Source organism: Procambarus clarkii, chromosome 83 (genome assembly GCF_040958095.1).
Source record: "Procambarus clarkii isolate CNS0578487 chromosome 83, FALCON_Pclarkii_2.0, whole genome shotgun sequence".
Classification (NCBI taxonomy): Eukaryota; Metazoa; Arthropoda; class Malacostraca; order Decapoda; family Cambaridae; genus Procambarus; species Procambarus clarkii.
In genome coordinates this window covers 12118459-12132528 of record NC_091232.1, presented here as the reverse complement: position 1 = coordinate 12132528, position 14070 = coordinate 12118459, and the positions used below count along the sequence as shown (strand labels likewise).

Sequence of the window (14070 nt, the reverse complement as noted above, 5' to 3'; positions counted from 1 at the left end):
AAGTCCAAAATAGGGGTACACGCACAATTTATATAAAATATGGACTAATGATTTGCAATATTTTCCCTCTCCTCGTTAAGTGAATCGCAGATTGAGCAACAGTTTTTCCACCTACGGTGTTCGAACGTGAATCAAAGGAGGGAGGAAGTTATCAGTAGAAGGCACCAAGCCATTACGATTATATAGCACTGGGAAGGGATCAGGATAAGGATTTGGGATGAGACGGAGGGTAAGGAATGGTGCCGAACCCCTATGGACGGTCGGGGATTGAACGCCGACCTGTATGAAGCGAGACTTAGATAACTCTAAATGCAACATCTCTGTGATTAAATTCCCAGAACGTGGCATGAACTGTTGGACAATCCTCTACACCACTATATTTCGCGAAATATATTTTAATTTAATATAGAAGTTCTGACATTAGTTTCTCGTCAGGATGAAAGAGGACAATTGATATACCATCCTATAATTAATGTTTTGAGTAATGTGTTTGAGAATATCTTGGCAAAGTTAATACTTTATTCTCTAGACTGTAACATTTAACATTTTCCTGAAGACTTCTTTTAACTTATGCATGGAAAAAGCACGCGACTTAGAAATTTATTTTCAAGACGCTTCGAAAACAACGCTCACTAACAAATTTAATGCAATTTCGCAAACACTACTCAACTTTTTTAATTTATGGAAAGTTAGAGTTCAACTAGTAAACAAAACTTACAGTATCATCGCACTGCGATAAACGTAATACTTTTTATATTAATTACAGTTTGTGTGTGTGTGTACTCACCCAGTTGTACTCACCTAGTTGTGTTTGCGGGGGTTGAGCTCTGACTCTTTGGTCCCGTCTCTCAACCGTCAATCAAGAGGTGTACAGAATCCTGAGCCTGTTAGGCTCTATCATATCTACACTTGAAACTGTGTATGGAGTCAGCCTCCACTACATCACTTCCTAATGCATTCCATTTGTCAACCACTCTGACACTAAAAAAGTTCTTTCTAATATCTCTGTGGCTCATTTGGGCGCTCGGTTCCCACCTGTGTCCCCTTGTGCGTGTGCCCCTTGTGTTAAATACCCTGTCTTTATCTACCCTATCAATTCCCTTCAGAATCTTGAATGTGGTGATCATGTCCCCCTTAACTCTTCTGTCTTCCAGCGAAGTGAGGTTTGATTCCCGTAGTCTCTCCTCGTAGCTCATACCTCTGAGCTCGGGTACTAGTCTGGTAGCAAACCTTTGAACCTTCTCCAGTTTAGTCTTATCCTTGACTAGATATGGACTCCATGCTGGGGCTGCATACTCCAGGATTGGCCTGACATATGTGGCATACAGAGTTCTGAATGATTCTTTACACAAGTTTCTGAATGCCGTTCGTATGTTGGCTAGGCTGGCATATGCCGCTGATGTTATCCTCTTGATATGTGCTGCAGGAGACAGGTCTGGCGTGATATCAACCCCCAAGTCTTTTTCTTTCTCTGACTCCTGAAGAATTTCCCCTCTCATATGATACCTCGTATCTGGCCTCCTGCTCCATACACCTATCTTCATTACATTACATTTGGTTGGGTTAAACTCTAACAACCATTTGTTCGACCATTCCTTCAGCTTGTCTAGGTCTTCTTGAAGTCTCAAACAGTCCTCTTCTGTTTTAATCCTTATAGTGTGTGTGTGTGTGTGTGAGAGAGAGAGAGAGAGAGAGAGAGAGAGAGAGAGAGAGAGAGAGAGAGAGAGAGAGAGAGAGAGAGAGAGAGAGAGAGAGAGAGAGAGAGAGAGATGGTGGGTGGATCTACGTGTGAGTATCCTTGTGAAAATTTACACTTTTGCTCAGAAATACTGTATACATCATTAACAATCATCCTCGCGGTCCATTAAGCAGAAATAAGCATAAAATAAAATAACCCAACTAAAACCTTAAGAAACAAACTCATAACTCTTTCCTGTCGTTAAAGAGAAGCAGCGAATACTTAACACTTGACATTATGCCAACCCAAACTTCCTGGCTGTCACCTTGGGGACAAGAATGAGCTACGCACGACAAAAGTAAGCGAGGAATTACCTTCCTCTCTCGTCCATTTGCAAAATTGAGTTCCTGGGTCTCGGTAACAATGAGAAATGACGCTTTAAAGTGGACACAGAGACGAGACCGCAGGGAGGAAGGGAAGGGAGGTGGAGGGAATTTCCAACACGTTCTTGTGAGTACTTGTGCTTCATCGTGTGAGTTTGGGGATTTATGAGTTTTTTTATTTAAAACGAACTGGACGTTTTGAACAGATTAAATTAGTAAAAGTATACGAGGGGCCTGATTATGCTTGATTCTCTGCTAGTTTTTAACTCTCTATTTGTCCTCTCTCGTGGTATAGACGCTGTTGTAATGTTTATATATATATATATATATATATATATATATATATATATATATATATATATATATATATATATATATATATATATATATATTTATATATATATATATATATATATATATATATATATATATATATATATATATATATATATATATATATATATATATATATATATTATATATATATGTGTGTGTGTGTATATCACGAAAATAAACACGTGATTAAGAATGTGACAATTGTCAGACCACGGAGGAAAATGAAACAGGAATTTCCTTAAGTACTTTCGTATATTAAATACATCTTCAGAAGGAATCTGAAGATGTATTTAATATTGAATATTTAATATACGAAAGTACTTAAGGAAATTCCTGTTCCATTTTCCTCCGTGGTCTGACAATTGTCATATATATATATATATATATATATATATATATATATATATATATATATATATATATATATATAAATTTTTGTATTAGACATTGGTAGGGGTATAGTTAAGATAATATTTCTTGCTCAAGGAAGAGAAGTTTCTATTACGCTAAAGTTGCCAATAATTGTTCTACAAGAAATGGCTCATCAGGTTACGGGATATATCTAATCCTCGAAAACTTTTAATAAAAAGTTAATGGTCCTGGGCACGGCTCCGGTGCCCGTCTCCTCGACCTTCTTGCTGGTGAAGTGGTCAAACTTGTCTCAGGTGCTTCCTCGAACCTCTGATCTAGCTTGGCCAGGTCACACGGGCGTTGAGAAGGTGATGTTTTCTCTAAGGTTGTGTTGGCTCGTCTCAAGATCCATCTGAACTTTTTCCTTGTTTGGAAGCGAATTTTGACGCAAACAATTTGTGTGTCTGACAATTTCAAGATTTATTTCGTTCGGCCAGTCGGTCAATACAGCTTTCAAGAGCACTTGTTTTAGCTCAGTTGAGATGAATTTGAAGCAATTCTTCACAAACATTGCAAAATAAGGATAGGTCATCAATGAATCGTAAAGAAAATGTTAATAACATAGTTTATAAAATATTCGAAATAGCAAATATTTCCACTGTGAACTATACATCACTCCATAGGTCAGGTTCGTGACTATTCATATTCCTGCAAACTCTGCAAAAACTGTAGCTTCTCCTGAGAGACAAGCACCTCCTCGTCGTCTTTCCAAGAGGAACCCAACACATGCATTCCTGGAAATAACGAGTTGAGGGAGGTGTTAGTACGTAGTCAACTCTCTCTCTCTCTCTGTCTCTCTCTCTCTCTCTCTCTCTCTCTCTCTCTCTCTCTCTCTCTCTCTCTCTCTCTCTCTCTCTCTCTCTCTCTCTCTCTCTCTCTCTCTCTAAAATGAATCTTGAACGTGTAATAGCTATTCAAATAAGCTTTATTCATGTGATATATAATACCATCTCTGAGCGACTTTGGAGACATTTTGACTACCACTGAAATGTAAACTGCAGCACTTTAAGCTACTATACCTGCAATTAGGTTTTTATGATTATTCAAGCTTTCCTACTTCTAAAATACACAACTTTCTCGGTGTTCATGTCCCTCTCTTAACTGGTTGTCGTGATATATTAACTCTAATGACTGAAATCTTGCACCATATAAGTACGCTATATAATAGTCCATTAATTATCAATGAAAACACATTATGTTATTAACTGTAAAACGTTGATGGTAATAGCTGCACATTCATAATTATTTGTAACATTAGCTACATACATCAGAATATAAATGGTAATTATTTTAGATATATCTTAGATATTTTTATATGCTGTTCCCTAAATAATTCGAAAGACAAAACCTTATTATTCATCGATTGTCTAAATAACCCAAAGTACTAATAAAATGTAATGTAGGTTTCTCCTTTCGACAAGACTTATGGAAGTTAACTTTGGAAGATTTCATCTGGAAGACAATGGTAAGCTTGAAGCGGTCTTAACCCACAAGAGTACGAGAGTAAGGGCAAAGTCGAAGAGAAATATCGCTCATCAGCGGAATAACAGATGGTGAGTGAAGATAAATGGAGATAAATATGAAACATTACTATGATGTATGTCAAGGTTCCTGTCATACTTCTACAATGTGGAAAATGGGTGCGACCGTGTGTGTGTATATTTATGTACATATATGTGTATGAGTGTGAATGTGTTATTGTGAGATTAAAAGCAAACGTTTAGTTATTTTGTGGTTTAGGTAAGGATGATGTGCTCATTAACGAGCCTCATTGCATTCAGCTGTTTCTTGAATGGTCTCCAACCAGCTCTTAACACACACCTTTCGAGCCACCGAAAGAGTTTTAACGAGTCAAAGTTCTTTCACAAATTTTGAAATTATTTGCAGTCTATATATATTTATATAGTATTAATACCTCTTTCTCTTAACATACGTTAATAATGTGGACTAAAACCATTAAATTAAATAAAACTTGTTATTTTAGTGCGTTTTTATATATATGCAGTCACTTGCGTGGGCGTGTATGCATGTATACTTTGAAGCAAAAATTTAATCAGCCAATGCGAAACTCTACGTACATGAATACCCACATTTCACTAACTTTTTTCGAGATCCATTTTCCTTCCACACGAGTTTTAGCTCTCGCGTTTAAGACACTGAAACCTTCACAAATCAACCATAGTTCTATTAAACAGTTGACTGTTCCATTAGCTAGACACAAACGTCATATTTGTAGCATTAATAATGACAATAAACAAAAAGTTATTAGAAAAATAAAAATCAGAAGATTAAAAATAATAATAATAATTAACAGACAAGGAGCACAGATGTAAGTAACCGAAGAAAAAGATAAGTTTGAGTGCAAGATAACAAAACAAAATCTTATTAACACACTACCAATTATCATTGTAATTTTTAATATTAAATATTTCATTGATCTCTCTTTCAATTCTTCTTTCAATCTAACTACTCTCCATTCCTCACTCTATTCTACATACCTTATTTCCTCCTTCCCTCTAGTCCATTCCTTAATTTTCTCTCTCACTTGCACCCTTCTTCCCTCTCTCCCTCTTCCTCTCTATCTCTCCCTCTCTCACTCTTCTCCACACTTTCTTACACCAGAGGTTAAAAAATGCTCACCTTTCTCCAGCCCACCAACCACCTCATTCTAGACGTCCCCACTCTTAACCAGTGTTATTTTCTCAAGCAATTTATATTCCAAATGAGGCCATTAAAATTCAGCCAAATGTGCAGCGTTTATACGGGCAGACTCGGCCTGTTTAAATAGGGTCTTGGTGGGCGTCCTACTGGCGTATTTCGGGGGTGTTCTGTTTGATAGTGGTTACTGCTGTTTGTATGATATTAACTATAGGTATAGTTTTTTTTTATTATTGCTGTTATCATAATAATAGGAATTATAATAATAATAATTCATGTGCGTGAACATTTGTGTGTTTGTGAGAATCACGTTCATTATAAAAATTATGAATTTAAAATAATACATGTTTATAAAAAGGAAATTTTAGTATTTCAACAAAAAGCAAGTACATAATCTAAGTAGTTTTCCATCGCCAAAGAAAAAGCTTGGAAAGCAAGGACAGCTACAAGACAAGAACAACAAACACAAGATGGACGCAATAACAAGAACAGGGTCTTATTAATTAAGATAATCTTCGCCAGCAGATTAACCACAGTTAGCTTATCTTGCGAGTCAGAGCTCCCTCCAAACACACAGCGTAATGCTCTCTACTGTTACCTAATTACAACTTGTTACTAAGCTGTTACATCTTGTTATAAAGTTTTTATAACGTATTGGAAAGTTGTTACAACTTGCTATATACTTATTAAAAGTATCAAGTTGTTACAAGTAACAACTGTTACTTTTTAAACTTAAAGTTTGTTAAAGTTGTTACAAGTTTTTCGAACAGCAACATCGTAGTTCCATCGTGTGATTGGCAGGAGGTTATCTCAACCCCTTTCCTCCCACCTCTAACGTCGCATTTTTAACGGAATAGACCAATCCAATAAAAATTAAATCATTTTTAGTCAAAATCTAAGCTCCGTAGAATTTATATTTTGCGAGCATCAACGTGGATAAGGGTTGCTTGGGTTCGTACGTTTCCAGTTAGAGCAAAAAGAGTTACATTTTTTAACGGAGTGGCAAATGGAGGGTTCTGCCTGCTTTATTGTTTAACGGAGTCCCTCTCAACTAGCACGACTTTTGACATTTCAATGAAACAATGTGTTTATTTCCAACCTTTTTTATTTTGCCAAAACAGAATAAATACTATTAATAATAAATATAATAATAATAATAATAATTGTAATAATAATAAAACAAGAATTAAAATTAATACTTTTAATTATTAGGTGAACTGCTTTCCGGAACACAATAATGTTCTCATAGAAAACTTTCAAGAAAATTTGGAGAAGAGACAGAGGAGGCATAATCACGATCTACAAAATCTAGTAAGACAGATACAAAGTGAACGAAGATAGTCTATTCAAAGAAAATTTATACAAGACAACTCAAGCAGCCGATGAGTCAAAAATACGAGGCTGAAGATTTGATATCCAGACCACACGACAGAAAATGAATTAACGACAACGTTTCGGTCCGTCTTGGATCATGATTAAGTCACGAGTTTATAATGGTCCAGGGCAGACCGAAACGTCGTAGCTTTTTAATTTACCAATGTGTGGTGTCAACATCGAGAGACCTCAAATGTAAATTAAAAACAAATATGAGCAACAGAAATGCAAGAAGAGACTTCCTGATAAAGCGAGTATCGTACTCGTATAATACGGAGAGAGAGCGGAGAGGGAGAGAGAGGGAGAGAGAGACAGGGGGAGAGAGAGAGGGGGAGAGAGAGATACAGAGACAGAAAGAGAGACAGAGAGAGGAGGGGGGGGGCAATTGAGTCCAATTCAATACACAACTTCAAACTAAGATTTACCAAATTCAATTCAATCAAATAGCATCTAATTATATATATGTGAGAACATACTTGCATCTATGAGTTATCCTTCCTAACAGATGGGGTGCTGTGTTCCCCTTGACGTAATTTCGGCAAGGAATGCAATGTATAAGCCAGTGAAAGGAAAATATACATTTACATATCAACATTCAAATGAATGCTCCAAAAAATTTTATTTAACCTTGATCTCTCTTGGGTGGAGAGTCACTGTTCTTTTGAGGTTCCAGTTCTAGTTAATTACTTCTTGCTAATTAAATTTTCCCAAGTGTGTGTGTGTGTGTGTGTGTGTATATATATATATATATATGTCGTACCTAGTAGCCAGAACGCACTTCTATGCCTACTATTCAAGGTCCGATTTGCCTAATAAGCCAAGTTTTCATGAATTAGTATATTTTCTCTAATTTTTTTCTTATGAAATTATAAAGCTATCCATTTCATTACGTATGAGGTAAATTTTTTTTTATTGGAGTTAAAATTAATTTAGATATATGACCGAACCTAACCAACCCTACCTAACCTAACCTATCTTTATCGGTTAGGTTAGGTTAGGTAGCCGAAAACGTTAGGTTAGGTTAGGTTAGGTAGGTTAGGTAGTCGAAAAATAAATAATTCATGAAAACTTGGCTTATTAGGCAAATCGGGCCTTGAATAGTAGGCTGAGAAGTGCGTTCTGGCTACTAGGTACGACATATATATATATATATATATATATATATATATATATATATATATATATATATATATGACAATGTCAGACCACGGAGGAAAATGAAACAGGAATTTCCTTAAGTACTTTCGTATATTAAATAGATCTTCAGAAGGAATCACTGAATCAAAAAACTTTCCTTCTGAAGATGTATTTAATATACGAAAGTACTTAAGGAAATTCCTGTTTCATTTTCCTCCGTGGTCTGACATTGTCACATTCTTAATCACGTGTTTATTTTCGTGATATACACACACACACACACACACACATATATATATATATATATATATATATATATATATATATATATATATATATATATATATATATATATATATATATATATATATATATATATATATATATATACATGTTTTAAAAAAAAAAATGGAATATTAGTGTTCAGTGAGAAACCATAAGGTCTCCTTTGAATACTTTTTATTTTCTTCTCCGAGGCTATGGGTCCCCACATTGGCACCAGAGGTGGTACCCTCACAAACTATATATATATATATATATATATATATATATATATATATATATATATATATATATATATATATATATATATATATATATATATCAAATTATATATATATATAATATATAATTATAATATATTATAATGTATATATTATATATTATAATATATTATAATATATATATAATCGTTTCCCATCAAACTTCCTCCAGCTTTCTAAACTTCTCTTTCCTGTGTTTCCCTAAGAGCTCTCTCACCTGGAGGTGGAGTAATACTGTCAATCTTGTGTTGTAGATTTTCAGAAGTCAAAGGTCACGTATGGATAGACGAAGACAGGGAAAAGAGAGAGAGAGAGAGAGAGATGGAAATGGTTCACCATCCGAGGGAGAAGTAACCGAAAATGAAACGAGAGTAAGAAATGACAACAAAAGTAGTTAGAGTATGGTGCTGATGAGTCTTGTTTAATTATTAGCAGTAGTATTAAAAGTAGTAAAATAGGAGTAAAAATAGTAATAATAAGTTTTAATTCTTAAATGTTAGAAGAAATAATATATGTACTTGCGATAGTAGTTGAACAAGTAGTTGTGGTAGTAGCAATTTGTGTACAAACACTTCAGACAATGTTATCAATATAGGTAAAGCTAGTATTTGCAGTAATAAATTTTGTTATAGTATTAGTATAGCAGTATTAATGATTTTGCTACTTGTATAAACTATTGTGCTTTTTTTAGTGTACATATCAGCAGTCGTTGTTGTTTAAGTAGTACTAATTCTACCAGCGGCAATAGTAGTAATATCACTAACAACACAGTAGCAGGAGAAGCATCTGGAAAAGCTGTAGTAGAATGAACCTCAATAGCAAAAGTAGCCGCAATATAGTAAGCTCAAATAGTAATAGCAGAAGTGGAAGAAGTATAGTAAATGCAAGTGACAATAGCAGAGGAAGCAGGACTACAGTAAACGCAAATAGCAATAGCAGAAGTAAGGGAATCCTCCTAACTTAAGCGAGCAGAGGGTCAGTAAATGTTTGTGAGAGTGTAACGTGAATTTCCCCTTGAAGTGTTGACTTGGCGGCGGCCAGAGTGGGGAGGGGATGAAGGAGCAGAGACTTAGAGAATGTAACATTACAACAGCATGGAAGAATGGGTGAAGGGGAGACTGAGGGATGTTGAAAGTTGAGAGAGAGAGAGAGAGAGAGAGAGAGAGAGAGAGAGAGAGAGAGAGAGAGAGAGAGAGAGAGAGAGAGGGAGGGAGAGAGAAAGATTAAAAGTCATACTGAATGCTGTCATATTTAAGATTGTCTTAAATAAATTAAATTGATTGTGTTTCTTTATAAAATCCTCATTTTTCTGAATCTACTGCTACTACTACTACTATTACTGCTTCTACTGTTATTATTCTTTCTACTACAACTACTACAATAACTACTCATATAACTGCTATACGTTTATCACTTAGATTACTTATATTACTACTTAACCTACTTTTTACGATAATACTTTTTCTAATACTTATACAACTACTCATACAATTTCTGAAACTACTACTGGTATTTCTTCGTATGTAGAGATTTCTATATATATAGAAATATAAAATTTGTGTGCATATTACTCCTCTTTATACTATTTCCTATACTACTACATATAATATAGTTCTTACACTAGTGCTAACGAGATCTAGGTAAATAACCTAACCTATTGCGTCAGTATTACAAGGCGTTTAATTCACTTATCCACAGGAATTTTTACGTATTGGTTGATAGTGTCAACACAGCGATGCAGTAATTTAGAGAACAGATCATTATATGCTATTATATAATAGCATATTTTATATAAAGTATATGTTATTATAAAGTTGACGGCTATAATAAAGTAAAATGCTATGTAACTTAGAATAACTTGTGATTTTAGATTTTGCGAGTTCGCCAATGAATTGAAGGCAAATCGTCCCAATTTTGAGCGTCCGTTGAATGATGGATCAATTAATGCCCTGCTTCCAATAGTGGTTCATTTTGTGTTCGCAATTCTCGTGCGCCCCATGGGTAGGACCGGGCGGAAGTGATTCACTGCTAATTGCTTATTAAATCGTTAAATAATTAGAACACGATCGGTTCATGAATAAGGTTAATGTTTGTTCTAAATATTGGCATTCTCTTGTCACCGCATTATCTCCTTTCATTACTCCATTTTCTCTCTATCTCTCTCTCTCTCTCTCTCTCTCTCTCTCTCTCTCTCTCTCTCTCTCTCTCTCTCTCTCTCTCTCTCTCTCTCTCTCTCTCTCTCTCTCTCTCTCTTTCTCTCTTTCTCTCTCTCTCTCTCTCTCTCTCTCTCTCTCTCTCTCTCTCTCTCTCTCTCTCTCTCTCTCTCTCTCTCTCTCTCTCTCTCTCTCTCTCTTTCTCTTTCTCTCTTTCTCTCTTTCTCTCTCTCTCTCTCTCTCCTTATCTCTCTCTCTCTCTCTCTTTCTCTTTCTCTCTCTCTCCGTCTCTCTCTCTCTCCGTCTCTCTCTCTCTCTCTCTCTCTCTCTCTCTCTCTCTCTCTCTCTCTCTCTCTCTCTCTCTCTCTCTCTCTCTCTCTCTCTCTCCGTCTCTCTCTCTCCGTCTCTCTCTCTCTCTCTCTCTCTCTCTCTCTCTCTCTCTCTCTCTCTCTCTCTCTCTCTCTCTCTCTCTCTCTCTCTCTCTCTCTCCCTCCCTCCCTCCTGGTGTATCGCCAGCTCCGTCACCCAAACTTAGCCTGCTCCTAGGCTCACGCTCCAACTGCTAAACTCACACCCATCACCAGAGCACGCTCCGGTGCTCCTGATGGACCGCGGCACCTCTGAGAGGGGACGTGAGGCGTCCATGGCTAGGAGCGACAGATGCACAGGGATAGCAAGTGACAAAAGAGGAGGCTGGGAGGTGAGGGATAGAGAAATGAGGAGAAAGTGTGAGGCACGAATAAGGAGAGAATAGTGGAGGAGAAGAACGCTGAAGGGAGTTATGAAGCACGAGGGTGATGTATGGTGCATAAATATTTTGCCAGAAAATGTGGTATGATGTATGAGGGAGATGTATGAATTATGAAGTATGCTGTATTAACTACGAAGTATGATGTATGAAGCAGAAGCGAACCTCACGCTAACACTGATGCCGCTACAACTCTGGTGCCACTACAACACTGGTGCCACTACAACACTGGTGCCACCACAACACTGGTGCCACCACAACACTGGTGCCACCACAACACTGGTGCCACCACAACACTGGTGCCACTACAACACTGGTGCCACCACAACACTGGTGCCACTACAACACTGGTGCCACTACAACACTGGTGCTACTACAACACTGGTGCCACTACAACACTGGTGCCACTACAACACTGGTGCCACTACAACACTGGTGCCACTACAACACTGGTGCCACTACAACACTGGTGCCACTACAACACTGGTGCCACTACAACACTGGTGCCACTACAACACTGGTGCCACTACAACACTGGTGCCACTACAACACTGGTGCCACTACAACACTGGTGCCACTACAACACTGGTGCCACTACAACACTGGTGCCACCACAACACTGGTGCCACTACAACACTGGTGCCACTACAACACTGGTGCCACCACAACACTGGTGCCACCACAACACTGGTGCCACTACAACACTGGTGCCATCACAACACTTGTGCCACCACAACACTGGTGCCACCACAACACTGGTGCCACTACAACACTGGTGCCTCTACAACACTGGTGCCATCACAACACTGGTGCCACCACAACACTGGTGCCACCACAACATTGGTGCCACCACAACACTGGTGCCACCACAACACTGGTGCCACAACAACACTGGTGCCACCACAACACTGGTGCCACCACAACACTGGTGCCACTACAACACTGGTGCCACAACAACACTGGTGCCACCACAACATTGGTGCCATCACAACACTGGTGCCACGACAACATTGGTGCCACTACAACCCTGGTGCCACCACAACACTGGTGCCACAACAACACTGGTGCCACCACAACATTGGTGCCATCACAACACTGGTGCCACCACAACATTGGTGCCACTACAACACTGGTGCCACCACAACACTGGTGCCACAACAACACTGGTGCCACAACAAGACTGGTGCCACCACAACATTGGTGCCATCACAACACTGGTGCCACCACAACATTGGTGCCACTACAACACTGGTGCCACCACAACACTGGTGCCACAACAACACTGGTGCCACCACAACACTGGTACCACTACAACACTGGTGCCACCACAACACTGGTGCCACCACAACATTGGTGCCATCACAACACTGGTGCCACTACAACACTGGTGCCACCACAACACTGGTGCCACTACAACACTGGTGCCACCACAACACTGGTGCCACAACAAAACTGGTGCCACCACAACACTGGTGCCACTACAATACTGGTGCCACTACAACACTTGTGCCACCACAACACTGGTGCCACCACAACACTGGTGCCACTACAACACTGGTGCCTCTACAACACTGGTGCCACCACAACACTGGTGCCACCACAACACTGGTGCCACCACAACACTGGTGCCACCACAACTCTGGTGCCACCACAACACTGGTGCCACCACAACACTGGTGCCACAACAACACTGGTGCCACTACAACACTGGTGCCACCACAACACTGGTGCCACTACAACACTGGTGCCACAACAACACTGGTGCCACCAAAACACTGGTGCCACTACAACACTGGTGCAACCACAACACTGGTGCCACTACAACACTGGTGCCACTACAACACTGGTGCCACTACAACACTGGTGCCACTACAACACTGGTGCCACTACAACACTGGTGCCACTACAACACTGGTGCCACTACAACACTGGTGCCACTACAACACTGGTGCCACCACAACACTGGTGCCACTTCAACAAACAATGGTGGATATACAATATACATTCAGCCGCTTTATGAGCTGAACGACTGACACATCTAATTACTCATCTTATGGATGAGTTGGATGAATCAAAGTTTTTCACTACTGTTATGGGTTGAAATCGTTCACCTTGTTTACTACGGTTCTTTAGAGAAAATATATATATTCTGTTTATATTTCATGGAGTTTTTCATTAGGTTTATTTATTAATACGTAGGTTAGGTAACTTTGGCATCAGTTTTAACCTCCCTCTCCTTTCAACGCTCCTCCTCTAGTGCGAATTTCTTGATAATGAAGTATTCTCTCTCCCTCTCTCTCTCTCTCTCTCTCTCTCTCTCTCTCTCTCTCTCTCTCTCTCTCTCTCTCTCTCTCTCTCTCTCTCTCTCTCTCTCTCTCTCTCATACACACCATCCCCCGAATACTCTAAGTGATGATATTCCTCATAAAATCCATCGATCGATTGGTCATCAATCCTTCGTCAAAAAAAAGCCTTATCTTCCCCCAAGAGGAGTCAGCAGGTAGCGTTGAGAAACAAAGAGCCCCAAAGTTGTGTGTGTGCCAGGGAAGGGTTGTGTCAGTTACCCAATTAAAGAGTCTCTCTTTCCACCTTATCACCTTAATATTATTCTGTCCCTTACCAGTATTCTCGGCTAACTATTTTCACATGG

General features: G+C 38.6%; 1 protein-coding gene across 1 annotated transcript in view; it reads left to right on the top strand.

Moving 5' to 3' along the window:
• The first annotated feature begins 2990 nt into the window (after nucleotides 1–2990).
• Nucleotides 2991–14070, top strand: part of LOC138358383 (uncharacterized) — a 15660-nt gene continuing 4580 nt past the window's right edge. The window contains exon 1 of the mRNA XM_069316220.1: nucleotides 2991–3116. Coding sequence (XP_069172321.1) covers nucleotides 2991–3116 — 126 coding nt within the window. The remainder of the gene's footprint in view (nucleotides 3117–14070) is intronic.